Consider the following 16099-nt stretch of genomic DNA (forward strand, 5'->3'; position numbering starts at 1 on the left):
CTTCTCAAACTATTCCTTTGTTCAACATGGAACGGGCTAAAACTAAGTTCGAAAATTGTAAGGAACGAGCAATACTTTCAACTGAAAGGACACTACCTACTATATACGCAAATTATTCTCAATCAATGTCACATTTTTAAACGTCACTTCAGCAAGAGATTTTCGAATGGGTAAATACTGAAATTACAATGATTGCTAGATGTAATAATTCAACAGTTTCCTATCAGTGGGAAAATTCATACTGCCAGAGACTTAATTCATTTAGCCTTTTTAAAAAACAAAACCCGTAATCTCTACGATCTGCTAAGTGATCATGTTAAGAATGGAAACCCTATGTTTTGTGATAGATAAATGACATTACAAATACAAGCATTTGATAAAATCTGTTGGGTTACTCCTTTCAAATGATCTCTCTTCCTGGTTGTTTTGATTCTTCCTATTGTTTTGGTTCAGCAAAAGTTTTTCGAAAACCAATGTAGTTGGTTTCCTTTTAAAAGTTACACTTTTTGTGCATTTGAGTACATTTTAAAGATACCTCCCCCAAGCAGGGAACTTGGGATAAAATCAAACCACCTAAATCAAAATTCTAGACCATGATAGGAAAAGAAAAAAGAAATATAAGAGGGAAGAAAAATAAATGTCAGATGGACAACTCTTAAAAGGATTGAAATTCCAACATATTAGCATAGTGCCAAAATTTTTTATGTGTAATCAAAACTTTCCTTGCTCATAGGACACATGTAGATTTGATCATGAGTTCCTTAGAGAAGTGGAAAATGATGATGGAGAAATAAAAATGTTAGCCAAGAAGAAATTCTAGCATAATAATAGTTGATATTTCTCTAAGCTTTCACTCTAATACCTCGAAGTAGGAGGTGAGAGAAGAGAAAATTTGAAAGTAAATCATCTGTTATTTACTGAAAATGTGATGAATTTTGAGATAGTTTGTGATTTACACATTCAAACCTGGGAGATGATATAAAAAGTGAATTCCATCTCCACCATTTGCCTCTCATTAACGGATAGGTTAATTGACCAAAGAGTGTCTCTCTCACTAGGACTAAATATATAGATATTTTGAAGGATTTCAGAAATCTTAACTTTTGAGTAGGATATTAGTCACCTTTCTATATCTCTAGTGGTTGAGCGAAAGAGAGGAAAGGCCACGGAAATCTAGAAATTACTACTTCCTATACCAGAACAGAAAAAGAAACATAAAGCTGAGGACTACAAGAAAAAAAAGGGCAACTTGCAAGATGAAAAGAAATTATATAAATACCACTAACTATAATGACTTGTCATGTACCCTTTTACATGTGTAAGAGTAGAGGTCTATACATTTTTAAAGCTATATTATTGTGCAAGGGACTCAGTCCCATCTTATCTGCATCCCAAATCTAACTCATGAGCTAGAAGTACTCTTTCCTCCATTTAATCATAGAATTAAGTTCCTACGTGGATTCTGGGTTGTCGTTGTTTTCGAGGCTAGAAAAACATCCGATGAGCTACTTCCTTTAGGACAAAGAGTAAAACTAGGATGGATGAGCATAGGTGATGGATAGAGTGGAAACTTTAGTTGTAGTAATAGTAACAATAGTAATAATAATAATAATAATAATAATAATAATAAAAAGGTAACATTCTACATCCCAGCGGTTTTCAACTAGAGTGAGGCAAAACACAGCATCAGTGGGAGACTTGGGTGGGTGAGTGGGGGGTGGGGACTGGAATCAAAGCTGAAATACAGAAAATTAGGAATCGGATCTATACAGAAATCCCATGGCTGCTGTTACTGACAGGAGTGCATAGAAAACATGAATTCTGTCCTTCCAGCATGGCACAACAGGTCAAAGCTGTCGGAAGTGACAGACGCCGATCAAAGGGAAATGGAAATGCCCATGGGTGATGCACATCATCTACCCTCCAAGTCTACTCACTGTCACTCTGCCCCCTGCCGTATATCCTCCGAACTACAGATAACTAAACCAAACCAAACCTATTAAGGTACTGCCATAGCTGAATTCTATAACTCACATACTGTGTGTATTTATGTACCAAAGGAAGCTGACATTGTGATAAATAAAGCACAGAACAAAACACAATAAACGGAAGCACAATGACAAAGAGAATCTGAAAATGCTTACAGAGATGATCTCATTCAGTTTTGTCTTTGATCACAAAAACAAGACAAAGGTAAGAATCATGGGTGTATACCAATTACGCCTTCATTGACAATCCTTGTGTACATGCATAGAAAGACGGAGGACGGGATTTAATAGACACGCTGTTTTATCCCCACTCCCATGTAAATCTGCCTTACCAAACGTTCGTGTGGATGCAGGCTACAGTAGCTGCTAGACTGTGGAATATGAGAAGAATTGCCCAACATCCCTCCGTAGCCAGGCTGATTCATCCCACTGGAGGAGCTCCAAGGGTCACTGCTGTGATGGCCATCTGTCAAGGACAAAGAAAACCATGACTCTGCTGAGGCATTCAGCCTTGCCTGATAGAATAGGGTTTCTTCATATACTCGAAAATGACTGCCTGTGGTGCATTCATCTTTGTGTTGGTTAGCTGATTACATCAGAAAAGAGTCATCATTATTTTTTCCCCAATGGCTCTATATTGCCAAACAATTATAAATATTTAACATAGTAAAGTGTTCTTAGTAAAAATTCAACTGTAAAAGAACAACACAACATAGTTCTACACAGAATTATATCAAGTCAGCAGGGTAATTAATGCTAAAGGAAACATTTCTTGGAAGTCCTCGGAGTGCTTTTTCTATGAAAACTAAAAGTCAAATTGTTCCTAAATTTTGGGTTGAAAAGACTGGAGACATTACCGAGTTGGCAAGTCTGCAAGTTTAAAAAGCATATAGAGTAATAATAACAAAAAAGAACATCTCAGATTTAAAAGATTAGATTTCATTTTTTTTAACATATAGAGTACGTAGAATTAGAGGTGGAATTACATGATGGTATCTAGGGAAGAGGAATCGAAACTGTATCATTCTGAGTTTTTGGTTTCTTTTTTTCTTTTTCTTTTTTGATATAGCTGTCTTAAGCCTTCAGTAGCAACTCAAAGAGTACACACACATAAGGCGGTATTATGCCACAGTCAATTTTGAAAGCCTCTGGATTTTATACAATGATGACTTAAAAAGAGGTTTAAAACTGCATGTAAACTATATGAAGTATGTTTTAATATCAAGTTAATCTTTTGTTAATACCATAATTAAAACATTCCTATAGAGTCTTCTCCTTCTCTGGGCTGACTGGTCTAGAAGTTACCTTTAGCGATTGCTACTGTTTGCTTTAGGTTTCTCAGATTAAGGGGTAGAAACAGAGGGAAGGACCTATGTTATTGCTGGGTTCATTCAATTTTTCCTTCTTTCAATAGTTTAACAAAAATTGAGCGCCAGATATACACCAGGCTACCAAGTATTGCTTCCTTGAAAATAAGATTATTTTACACATTTTATTCAAAAAGACCTTTTGAAAATTTAGGCAACAGGCAAGTTAAATCTGACACTATATTTCGCAAGGCTTTTTTCCTCCGAGATTTTAAACCCAGAAGTTAGAATTCAGAAAACTGGAAAGGTTTCAGGACAGGGATGAATGATCTATAGGTTTGTTTTAAAGAACTACGCAAGCAAAATCATGTCTGTGATTCTGATCATTTTAAGAGCTGTAACTAGAAGATAGACATTCAAGTTAAAAACGGGAAGTTTCAGAGTAGTAAGGTTAAAATATGCCCCTGAGTGTCTCTGAACGTCTTTCACCTAAACTGCACGTTTCTTCAAGGCCTACCTAACTTCTCTGGGCACCACACAGCCCTCACTGAAGGAAGCTGATGTGAAATGGGATCACCCTGCACTGCTCCTGTGATCATAATGTGAAAACAGGGCTTTCAAAGTAAGTCATTACTCATCTACTTTGGATTTATACCTGCGATTGAAGGTTTAGATGTCCCCTTAAAATCAAATATGGAGTTCAAGATCACTGACAAATTTAGTAGATGACATTTATGACAAATAAATTGCGAATATATATCGTTGAACAAGAGTCACCTGAAACATTGTGACAACATGAGGCACTGTATGGAAGTACGTTTAAGATTTGTTAACAGAACACTCTACTCAATACAGACTTATCAAAATACATATTTTACATAAATTACGCTTTTCACAGCAAATTAATATTTATCACATCCCTTGATCTTGGCATAATGTTGTTTTGAAAGAATAGAATTAGACGTGTGCAAATTAATTGTGCTCATCATAAATGTCAACTCGGAAACATTTTTTTTTTTTGGCTTTTTGGGTATTCATATGCAGAAAAGCAAATTTGTTCCCCATACTTGGTGTGATCTGCTAAGGAGAAGAACCTGTTGTTTTAATCTACCTGATCTCTTCTGCTGTGTGCACAAGTTAAGCAAGCCACCTTCCTGAAGGCAGACAGAAGAAATCCATCCTTCTCTCAATTTTCTCAATGAAAACCTGCTTTGAGTGATGATTCCTGAGTCTACAATCTCTATCAACACCGGTAGCACAGTTTTTCCGACTGGTTACAAAAGAGGGGTGCTGGTGCCCAAGTGGCTGCTGCTTGTCACCAGGAGGGGATGAGCCTTTTCTCCTGGCACAGAACACACCCAAATGATATACCCTGGTGTGTTCCTTTGAGGGTTACACCTAGGACAGGTTATAAAGATAAAGAATCCCTGGGAACATGAGCTCCATTACACGTGGAACAAATTCTCTCTAATCCTGAGAGACCCATTCAATTAAATTTCATAGATTTTTCCATGGAATTTCACATGTGAACTAACAACGTAAAAGAGCTACTAACACTCTGAAGGGAAAGAAAATAAATCCCTTTTAATCAGAATGATTTTAGTGTGTCCGTTGTAATCAATGTGAGCCACCAGGCTGCTCCCCTGGTACCTGCTGCCCCAAGTGCGTGCCCCTTCTCGTGATGTGGCCCTTCCTGGAGTAGTTCAAAGAAGGAAATCCCATGGCATTTTGCCAAGGGCACAAACAAGGTTCCCACACCCAGGCCAAAAGAGTTCAAGTTCTGCATACAGGAGTTCTTGGTCAATTCCATACCTACATTGCTGAGTTTTAACTTGGTGTCAAGAGTATCACATTTGCGCAATAAGTGTCACAGGCATATCAGGGACGGGGCCTTAGCTGTATCCTCCAAACCGTCTATTCTTACAAGCAGTTGCTGTCATTTCAACCATTTTGGTCTTTTCAAGCAGTAGAAAGGGACTGTGCTATCAGTGGAAGACTATAAGCTCAGCAATCACACATCCATGTGCATTTAATTAAATACACTGGACAGTTAGGGGAATAAATATACTTTATCTACCATGAAGCTTTAATTTTCTACATTTGTCTGGGGAAAAAAACCTGGGTCTTTCACCCTACATCAGTTAGCATGTTGGGATAAAGCTTTTGCTATGTAATGAAATAATATTCCAGTTTTTAGATTGGTCACTTCATTATCGATAATACGTGGGTGAAATTTTTATATAAAGTTAAACAGAAGGGCAAGTTGTTCCCAATTGGCTAAATTCAGGATGGTTAAAATACATACTGAGCCAAAACACTTCTAAACATATACATACATTCTTCTGGGTGAGTGAAGATGCCGAAATGGTCAGTTATGGAAGACCATCCCCCAAGAAGCGTCAGTTCTCAGTGAAGCAAACTAGTGTAATCTTAACTCATTATTGTTCAAGGGGCATTAATTAAAAAAAAAAAAAAAGTCTTACTAAAGTTTTACTTAATTGATTTACTTTTAATGAATGCAATTGCTAAGAAAAGAACACGACCTTCAATATTCTACACTTGCGTAGTATTCTATTTCTTGGGTATCAGTTCAACAGTCTTTTGCTCCATAGATGACAAGAAAAGACCCCGGAAAACTCTGCCCAGTGGACTTCCCCTTAGGAGAGGCTGCATCTTACCTTGCATGAAGAAGGAGCTAGGGAAAGTGCTGGCTGCTGGTTTCGAGGAAGGGTAGCCTGGCGAGTCCCTATTGTAGTCGGCAGTGCTTGCTGATGGAGCATAAACCTGAGGAAGGAGAGCCAATTTAGTATTGCTGGCTGCATTGACCGAGCATCTCAAAGTCCACTACTTTAAAAGAAGCAAGCACAAAATACTAAATTTCAGCCATGTCCATTCTAAATCGGATGGAAACCTGCAAACACTGCTGCTCCTTTCAGAACACAGAAAAACGAAAAGCAAACAAAAATGCTCAGCATATATTTGTGTGAATGGGAAACCAGGTGTGATATTTTCCAGTCACAGGAAAGAATATTGCAAACTATGTCTAGTTATAAATATCTTCTATAATACCGATAGGTTGTCCTGGGAATCTAAGCATCCTTAAAAACAACAACAACAACACAAATGGTCCACGACCATATGAAAGGTAAAAACAAAAAGACATGCATCAAGGTTGCTACCTTTTATTCTACCTTTCCATTAATATTTTCATTGTCGAGAGACAGAGAAAACAAATGCAGTATCCAAACCACAGAAAGTGACAAACATATCTCGGAATATGAAATTTCCATAGTGTCAGCTCTTTGCAGAGATGCATGAAAAGGGCCATTAAAAGCCCGGATCTACAAAGACCACCAACAATCAGTGTGTATACAAGAAGGGGTGGGGGCGCCTTCCTTTATAGTTCTTATTATATTTGTGAGTGCAATAAACTTAAAAAGTGTGCCAAAATCCTAATTTACTTACATTTGTTTACTAATACTCATGAGACTTGGGAAACCAATTCTTTATAAAAATAACCTGTGTATTTTCATGTTTATGTTTCCTTTAAAGAACACAGCACACTGGAACAGCATCAATTCATAAGGTATAGTTTAACTTTAATTGGCTCTCCCCTTGCCTTTTCAGCTAAATATATATTTTTTTAATCCCCATTTTCTTTTGCTCCAAAAGTTCCTCTCTCCAGATGGTCGGAGAGACTGAAACACTGTCATCCTCTTGATGAAAATGGATACCTTCCTGCCTCCATTTTGAAGCAGGCAGCGGCTCACAAAATTGGCAGTGAGCCTACAATGATATTCATAGGTCACAGTAAAAGAAAGAGAAATTCACCAATAAAAAGGCAACGGCAGGGTTACCAAAAAATAACTCTCCCCCTTTTTTACGGTGCACATCAAATAAACACCCTAAGAAAAATTATATAATTGCTCTCAGAACACCATGAATCACAAACTAAGCATTAATACAAGGTTTAGGATTTCACAAAGGATAGGTCCATAGAGACAGATGTTGGAAAATATGCATACACATACATACATCAAATAAATGCTACATATGCCCCACAGTGCCCTTGAAAATTGGGAGGTCCTGGAGATTGAACAAAATAAAAACAAACCAGAAAACCCCATGCATACTTTAGAAAAGAAGGATTTTTCCTAAGTCATGGAAGGCTATAAGCCCTGTATTTCATGGGCTATATTTCATTTTATTTTTAAATGTTCTTCATATTTTAAATGTATAAATAGCTATTGATTTCTATTTCCAAAGGGCTTATAATAAGGGGAATTATTTTTCAAGTATCTTTAGGGGACAAAGAATAAAACTTAAACCAGGAATCCCAAAACAAATCAATACTCTAAGTTCTGTCAAGCAAAACCCAGTATTTTTCCAGAGAACTATACAATTAACAAATAGTTTGGGAAATATTGTTAAATGTATTTAGAGAAAGTCTTAAGAGTAGGCTAAAAAGATGAAAGAAAATATTACCTTCTAGGAGAATGGGGAAATTGAAAATTAGATCATTGCATTCTAATGACAGAATGAACATAATATGACTATAATATATCTAGAAGCTATTATTAGCCTGACAGCTATTTGGCCAGTCAGTAGTAACATAAGCTAAGTATACTACATGTTACCCCAAATTTCAGAAATCAATATATTTAGTATAAAACTGAAAATAAACTGATTCATATTATTAAATTATCTTATATTTTAAAACTGAAATAAATTGTTTTAAGATAACATATAGCTTAATTTAAATTACATATTCTACTACATTATCTTTCAACATGTATACTATTATGTCAACACCAATTGATGACACCTAAAATGGTTCATTTCCCCCCCATTTGGTAGAATTATTTGATATTTCTTTTGACATATGTGTTAAGAGGACACATCTTTGGTAATTTGACTACGAATTATGATCAAGCTCCTTTGAGAGTAAGATCACTTACTCCAAATTCATAAATGCTGCCTGAACAAAAAAAGAGTATATATGTGGTTAAAAAAGCTTTTAGGATATATTATACTATGCAGTTTCTGTTTTCTGGTGTTGTAGCCAAATAAAGACTCTTTAGATAAGATGAAAGTCTTTGTTAACAAGAAATGGACCATCATTTAACAGTTTTTAAAAAAAGGCAAATTCTACATATTTTATAAATTTTATGTTGTAATTTACAGATCAGGTATAATGCTATTCCCTTTCCATTCACATACTTCAGTTTTGTCACCCCCAAAGATTTTTAAGGTAAGTGCTTTATATATTTGTTTATATAAATAAACATCACATAGAACTATTATACTTTTTTAAGGTAGAAGAAATAAAAAAGTTTATTTGGTACAACCTCCCACATTTTAAAGAAAATTCAATAATGGAATGGTCAAAGCAACTTCTCAGGATATGCAACTTGATTAAGATATACAACTATCAATTGTTCTTTATTTTCCACTATTTACTGGTTACTTTCTTTAAAAATGGAGGTGGAGGTATAAGATGATATTTATGAAAACAGAGTGATTATAATGCTCACACTTCAGTTTATCCTTAATGTTTTCATCTCTAATAACCTGGGTGACTAGTGAGCTGCTTCATTAACTTTACTTCAGTCAACTATTTTGCTAATTTCTTAATCAAAAGACTTCAGAGTATAGATTTCAATAAGGTATTCAACAGAGATGGTAAATTCAATAAGAAAATCTCACATCCATTTAATTTTAATTATTACTATTCCAGGTAAATAAAAAGATGACTTACGTATTTGTTAAATAAAATAGCTTTTTATTTAACAAAACAATAACAAACATGCCAGGTATCTTCAAACAGTTGGAATTGTTTTTAATCAGTCCAATGAAAAATTAAACAAAAATCTCAAACTCTACTTCAATGTACTGAAGTGACTCCACCAACGAAACATGAGCAAAGTCTAAAGGGAAACAAAAATCTACACTAGTTTTTCTCTGATATGGTAGCTTAGATCAAGGTGACTTTTGGCATTCTGATTCCTCCCACAAGAGTAACTAAAGAAAAAAGTGAGAAATTATTGTTGCAAAATTGGAAATGGGGAAACTTGGCAAAGCTCCTAGGCTACAGCATTTTTAATGAACTATCTGTTGAATAACAGCATCCTGGAAAACTAATAGCAAAGTATAGTTAATATTCAAAGTAAGCACCATTATCTTTTTTTCTTACAATCCTGGATTTAAAACAAAATCATACCTACAGAAATTCTGAGTTTAACAAAGCTCTTTAGATAACACTAAACCCTGAACAGATAAAAGTAAAAATGTTTTCATTTTACATATTTAATATTTGTTGTAATTTGAGGTATATTACTATGGTACATTAGCTGTTCCATCCATTGTTCCTGCTTATCCTTTCTGTAGTCATCAAAGAAACACCAATATGGTATGTTCTTTCAACTAGAACCTCAGCCTATTAGAAAAGAAGAAAACCAAGCCAAACTAAAATCAATCAATCAATCAATCAATCAATCAATCAATCAATCAATCAAGGGAGTAGAATGCATATCCTACTTTTCCCCTTTGATGTTTTATTTTTATCTGTCTTGGCATATCAGTTTCATTTATGGAGATTTAAAAACTAACAATAATTACCATTTGCTTAGGGCCTATTGAGGAATAGCTTTTGTGCTAAGAGCTCCATATATGTTATTTCTAATCTTCTTAATGCTCATACAAAATGGGTGTTTTTAATAGTATCATTACTATTCCACAGGGCTGAAGTATGGCAGAGAGGTCAAATGTACTGACCCAGACTGGCCTGGATCTGACTGCCAGTTCACCATTTAGTGGTATTAGCTTGGCAAGCTTGGGGCTGTTAATTTAACCAAATGGAAATGACAGTGCCTGCTACAATTCTTGTGCGAATTAAATGGTACAATATTTATAAAGAAACTAGAATAATACCTGGCACATATTAAATATGTAAAAACCATCAGACAACAGTGTTAATGTTACGTTGCGATGGTTTTTATTACCTGGACAAATACGACTCTGGAAAGTTAAACCATTTTTCCATGTTAAAAAGTTAACAAGTGGTAAAGGAAGCACTTGAACAGGTTATCAAAGTCTATGTTCTTTCCATTAAAAAACAATTCCTTGCTCTTAAAGGCAAAAAAATAAAAAGATATTGATAATTATTAATACAAGTGTATACTTTGGCCACAGTTTGTTAAAACATTCTTGTGGGGTCTCATAATTACCTTTTAAGAAAATAAAATGTGGTAAGTCATGTTCATAGTGAAACCCTTATATGCTAATACTATTTGCTTTTTGATATAGGAAACTAACCTCAGAGAGGATAAAGACAAGTGGCTGCAGATCATGTACCATGAGGTGTGTAATTGCGTAGGGTTGGGTGATAGCCACTAGGTTATACAGTAAGTAAACCTTTAGCATTCCTTAACCTGACTGTCCCTTTGTGATGCTGCAAGTACCACCTGAATGTGTAACTGCAAAAAAGGGGAATCAGAAAAATGAAAACATGGTAATCGCGATCGAGACTTTCAGACTCCTAAAGAGAGCTGCTGTATGCTCCATGATGAGCAGAAAGTGGCAAAGCAGAACTATGCCTCAGATGCCCAAGTGCCAGCTCTGCTCACGTAGGAGCTCAGACCCTGGGAGACTGCACACATATTGTAAACTGTGATAGTCCAACACTCACGTGCCAAGGGTTTATAGTGATGTTTACAGACCTAGGCATGTGCGGTGCTGCTTCCCAGCATCTAATGCGGTGATCAGCTCACTCCTCAGGCAGCTGGGTCGGCCCCTCAGCTCTTACAGGACTGCCTGAAGGACATGGGTCATCATAAGAGCAAAGAATGGCTCAAGGGCAATGGCACTTCCACATGCAGAAGAGTTCAAATGAACACTGCAATTGTTCTATGTGACCAAGTTAAAGGTATATTTCTAGCTGGTCCATACAGCGAGGGGGAGGTGTACTTAGAAGAGACAGTCTCCAAATAATACAGAAATAGATTTGGCAGGATAGTAGAAATTATCCAGCTCTGGAGGCAGACCAACTCTTTTCAGATTCAGCTCTCACAATTAGTTGTCAGAACATAACAAAGCAATTTATCTCTCAGAGCCTCAGTTTCCTCATTTGTCAAATGGGGCTATTCTTGTTGTGAGGATTTGAGGTAACACCTGTCAAGCATAATTCCTAACCCATTGTAGGCACTTAATAAATAATATTATTTATATATTGTTGTAAGTACTACCTATTATTTATAGCTATTTTTAACATGTCTAGAATGGTGCTGTCTAATATGGTTGCCATTAGTAATATGTGGTTATTTAAATTAAGCTTAATTAAAATTAAATAGTTAAATAATCAGCCCCCCAGTCACAGTAGACACACGCTACTGGCTATCATTCAGACTCAAGTAACAGAGCTGAGTAAGTTAGAAGGTTTAAAGGCAGTGAATAATGCTCAAGGGCCATACTAGTAAGGCAATAAACAACCCGAGTGCAAAAAAAAAAAAAAAAGTAAACTACAGAAATAAAAATTATTCACCTGATATAGTCTCAGTATATATTATCAAATCAAGGAATATCTACTAATTGAAAGAGATTCTACTTCATTTCCACGTGATGGCTAAAGGCCAATTTGCATTATTGTCACATAAATAGGAAATCTGTTTAGAGATAACACATAAATGTCTGCAGTATACTGACAGATAGATGGATATTTAATTATAAATGGAAAAATTTCAGAGGTGTGAGCTGCTGAAAATGTGAAGCTTTTATTTCCATCTAGATCACTTGAAGTTTTTATAAGAATTAACCAAATAGTTCTAAGTGCCCTAAAATAACTCTCAGTAAGGAGAGTTTTTACTCTTCAAACTATCTTTATTGGGAGTCTAAAATTTTTTTTCATAATTATCTAAACATGTGTAAAACGTACCATTCATGTATATGATATTCATATTTCATTTCTGCTAACAAGTAATGACCTGTCTTCACTCTACCATATTACATTACAAAAATATATGAGAAAGAGTATGTATATGATCCCTCTAAAACAAGTTTAAACATGTAATACATTTAGAACACAAGTCACTTTGAACATACATCCATATACCCCATCACGAATATCACATGTAATTTTTCTACCCTCCTAAATATCAGATGAGTTTTGATGATCCGCTCATGAGTAAATTAAATCTGAAGCTAAATCCGATAAATGAATTACAGCCAAGAGTTTCATCCTTCTCAGCCACCAAATTTCCTTTTCCGTGTTAAGTAGTAGCAAAAGTGTAAGGATTTAAATTCCCTTCTAGGTTTGTATCTTTATCGATCAAATTGTATAACCAAAAGATAGCAAAAAGACCCCAGAGAAAGCACCAAGAAGGAGAAGCAGAGAAATACACAACAGATCAGGAGTTACGTAAGCCCACAGGGACGGGCAGCCTGCAGCCCATGCACTTTGCCAGCGCACCCAGTCTGCAGCACACTCAGGATGATACAGTCAAAAAGTGAGCCGGACCCACATTTAAGTGTGTGTCTCCTGCACGCAAAATGCCCCAGGGGCTACGGAAAACCTGGCGTTCTTTGTAGCCGGGCAACTCTACCTTCTTCTTTCTTTCCTTCAAATAAAAAGGCAAGGATGCTCTTCTTACATGATTTTTTTTTTTTTTTTATAGCTAGCTGCAGTATGTTTTTCAAATCTCTAAATTAAATTTCAAATTCCAAAAGGAGAAAAAAAAAATCGAATCCATGCAGCCTTTGACACGTATAGAAATTTACAAGAAAAAATCCTGCTTCAATTTAAAAAAAAAAATCTATGAGTCACTAATAACTGTGTAACAATCTTATCATAATCTAAGTCTACATAGTGTGCCATTATTTTAGAAGTATTTTCAATGTGTTATCATTTGCAAATATGAGGCAGAAAATGCCTGGAGAGGTACGACTAGGCTTACTCTGCTATGGTATCATAGATACAGAACATTTGAGATTTTAAGTTGTTTTCACATATTATCCTACAACCATCTCAGTGATGTATGCAGGAAGTTACCAATTAGAAACAAAGAAAAGCAGTAATGTATTATGGAATCAGAGCTTAACACTCTCCAGAACTGGAAAAGGACCTAGTCCCAATGCCTGCCAGCCCCAAGCTCTTGTCACAGTTGGCATGACAAAATGATGACAATGATAAAAATAACTAACAGTTTACTTATGATATGCTAGACACTATTCCAGTAAAACTGTGCATATAATCATTTTGTCTTTACACTAGTCCTATTGTTTTATCATCTCAATTTTATAGATAAGGAATCTGAGTCATAGAAAGGTTAAGTAACTTGCTCAAAGTCATACAGCTCAGGCAAGTGGAAAAACTGGGATTCAGAATCATGTAGTCTATTTTCAGAGTCTGAGCTTTTAACCTCTATGCTACGTTATCTCTTGATAATCTCCCCAGGATGTTCATGGTCTCCTACCAAAAAACCCCAGCTTTGCAGAATCCTGGGTCCCAGGTACTCCTGGACCATTTTGTAGCCAAGGGCCCGAGAATGCTGTTTTTCCCGAACAGAACACCACAAGGTGATCTCCGACACGGCAGCAGTGTGTGCTGCTGCAAGGAGGACCATCCGTCTGTCTTCCAGATATGAAGCTGAGCAAAGCAGCAGCAAGCATTAACACTCTTGTGAATAGCACTAAAGGCAGAGAGAGGCTAAGTAAGCTGCTGAGAGCGACACTGGGGTTTCCTGGTGAAATAGTACGACACTAAAATGATAAAAAATACTATTACTTACAACGTTCATGTGAAGTGGGACTGTAACCCCGTCTAATGTGTACTAGCCTCTGGCTCCAAATACTCCTTTTTATTTTTACACCTGCATTTCTCTTGCTCTTGGCACTAACTGACCAGACAGTGTATGTTTGCTATTACTTTCAGTGTGGTATGTCACAGGACTGTCCACTGCCAACAGTATGAGTACCTTGGCCCTAGCTGAGAGTGCCTTAAACTGATTAAGTTACACCTGGCTAAAGAACTCTTGAAACACTTAATTGCATGAAATTTGGTCCAGGTGAAACCTGACTTCTTCCTGGTTACATTCCTTTTGTTACTTAATTCACATGAGAGTTGGCTTCATCACCAGGCTCAGGATTGGCACAGATAAAAGACTGTGGATATTAAGCACATCGCAACTCTTTAATATGTTCCGGACCCCTAACTAAGTTGTTTCCAAGCTTTTATTTATGGAATACTCATCAGAAATTAAAGAAAACTTAAGAAGAATGTGATTTATTATTTCTATTAATTATTATTCTAGTTATCTTAAATCTTAAACAGATGTAACTAAATTATTTATATCTGCATTTACAGATAGACATCAAATTCGTGATTGTCAATTATTTCCAATGGACCATTTCCCATCACAACATTATTTTTGCTTCTTTGGCTACCAATTGTTTGCTTTTTAATTTTTTTTTAAAGATGACGACTACTGTTTATTAGGAAGTGTTGGAACATCAAAATAGTGTTGGTTATATATCTGCCAATAAATAGCTCTGTGACCTCTGCAGCCTGTCTTTCAGATGACAAATACTAAGTTGCTACAATAAAGAGACAAATTAATTTTAGGTTTATTCCAGTGTTGATTATCGTTATTTCTTCTATACCATATTGAATGCTAAGAAGGCCTGCTGAAGAGAATCAACTGCAGAAACAATACAGTTAAAAAAAGTATGTTGAAAACCTGCAGGTGTGCTCTGTATATGTATATGCGTGTGTGTGTAGTACCTGGCACAGCAAGTAGTTACTAAGTGCACGCAAGAATGAATGAACACATCACACACAAGATATACGTCAAACTAAGTATAACATCATAACAGAGAAAGATAAACATTCATTGGTTCTGACAAAACAGATTTTAGTGCATTTCACTTCTCGTTATTTTAGGGCTGAGCTTTCTTTAGAAGGTGGAGGCAATTACCTATAATGGTCCATACTTAAGAGTTCTGAGAGTACCATTCCCCATCCTTTTCCCTTTGAACCCAAGACCATAGGTTGATGCCTGAATTCTAGTGCTGACATCTTTCACTGGATGTTAACAGGAGTGTCATTTAAAAAAGGATCTAAGCATCAATAAGTTTGGGCACCACTGGGATAAACTAATTAATTTCACTGCTACAGGCCTTAATCAATGTACATTCCTATATAGGGCAAAAGCCTACATCCTGGAAAAATTTCCATGGCCACAAACCTGTTTTTCAACACATCTCCAATCATTCCCCATCTTGGGAAATGCTGTTACAGTCTGTTAGCAGTTACTACACGTCGATGTAATGAGGTCTCAGATCTTTCCTCAAGCATCATTTTTTAAGAATGAGAGGAAAATGGAGAAAGGATGAGGATGCAGTACAGAGAAGGTTTTACAGAAAAAGAAAGCAGCACCAAAAAAAAAGAAAAAGAAAAAGAAAATTCTAATTACTTGATAGTTTGACATTGTACAACCCCAAATGTGCCATTCCCAGTCCTCCAATCACGAGTGTCTTCAGTGCTGTTCATATATAATTATTACAGATGACCAGAGAACCATTAATTCCTAAGTACACATTCCTTCCCAGGAAGCAAGAGGGATTAAGAAGAAAGTGAGACAAAAGCAGAAAGACACACTTTCAAGAGCAGAGACCGAAGCAAGAATGAAAAGATAATAAGACCAAGATTCTAACAGATAAAAAGACAGGAGGTATAGTCAAAGAAACAACTCACAACAGCGCTATGTACTGCTCTAGTTACCCTCTTTGACCTTGAACTTAATTGTATAAAAG

The 16099-nt window shown here is 36.0% G+C and overlaps 1 protein-coding gene across 35 annotated transcripts in view; it reads right to left on the reverse strand.

Annotated features, from left to right (window-relative positions):
* The window catches only part of TCF4 (transcription factor 4), a 345979-nt gene that overhangs the window by 55131 nt on the left and 274749 nt on the right, over positions 1 to 16099 (reverse strand). For all 35 annotated transcript variants that reach the window (XM_074339930.2, XM_019722107.3, XM_019722094.3 and 32 more), the window contains 2 exons: positions 5974 to 6079; positions 2321 to 2454 (listed from right to left, as the gene is read on the reverse strand). In XM_074339930.2, the coding sequence (XP_074196031.1) occupies positions 2321 to 2454; positions 5974 to 6079 (240 nt within the window). The remainder of the gene's footprint in view (positions 1 to 2320; positions 2455 to 5973; positions 6080 to 16099) is intronic.

Source organism: Rhinolophus sinicus, chromosome 4 (genome assembly GCF_057876585.1).
Source record: "Rhinolophus sinicus isolate RSI-liver-muscle chromosome 4, RSI-T2T, whole genome shotgun sequence".
In the NCBI taxonomy this organism is placed as follows: Eukaryota; Metazoa; Chordata; class Mammalia; order Chiroptera; family Rhinolophidae; genus Rhinolophus; species Rhinolophus sinicus.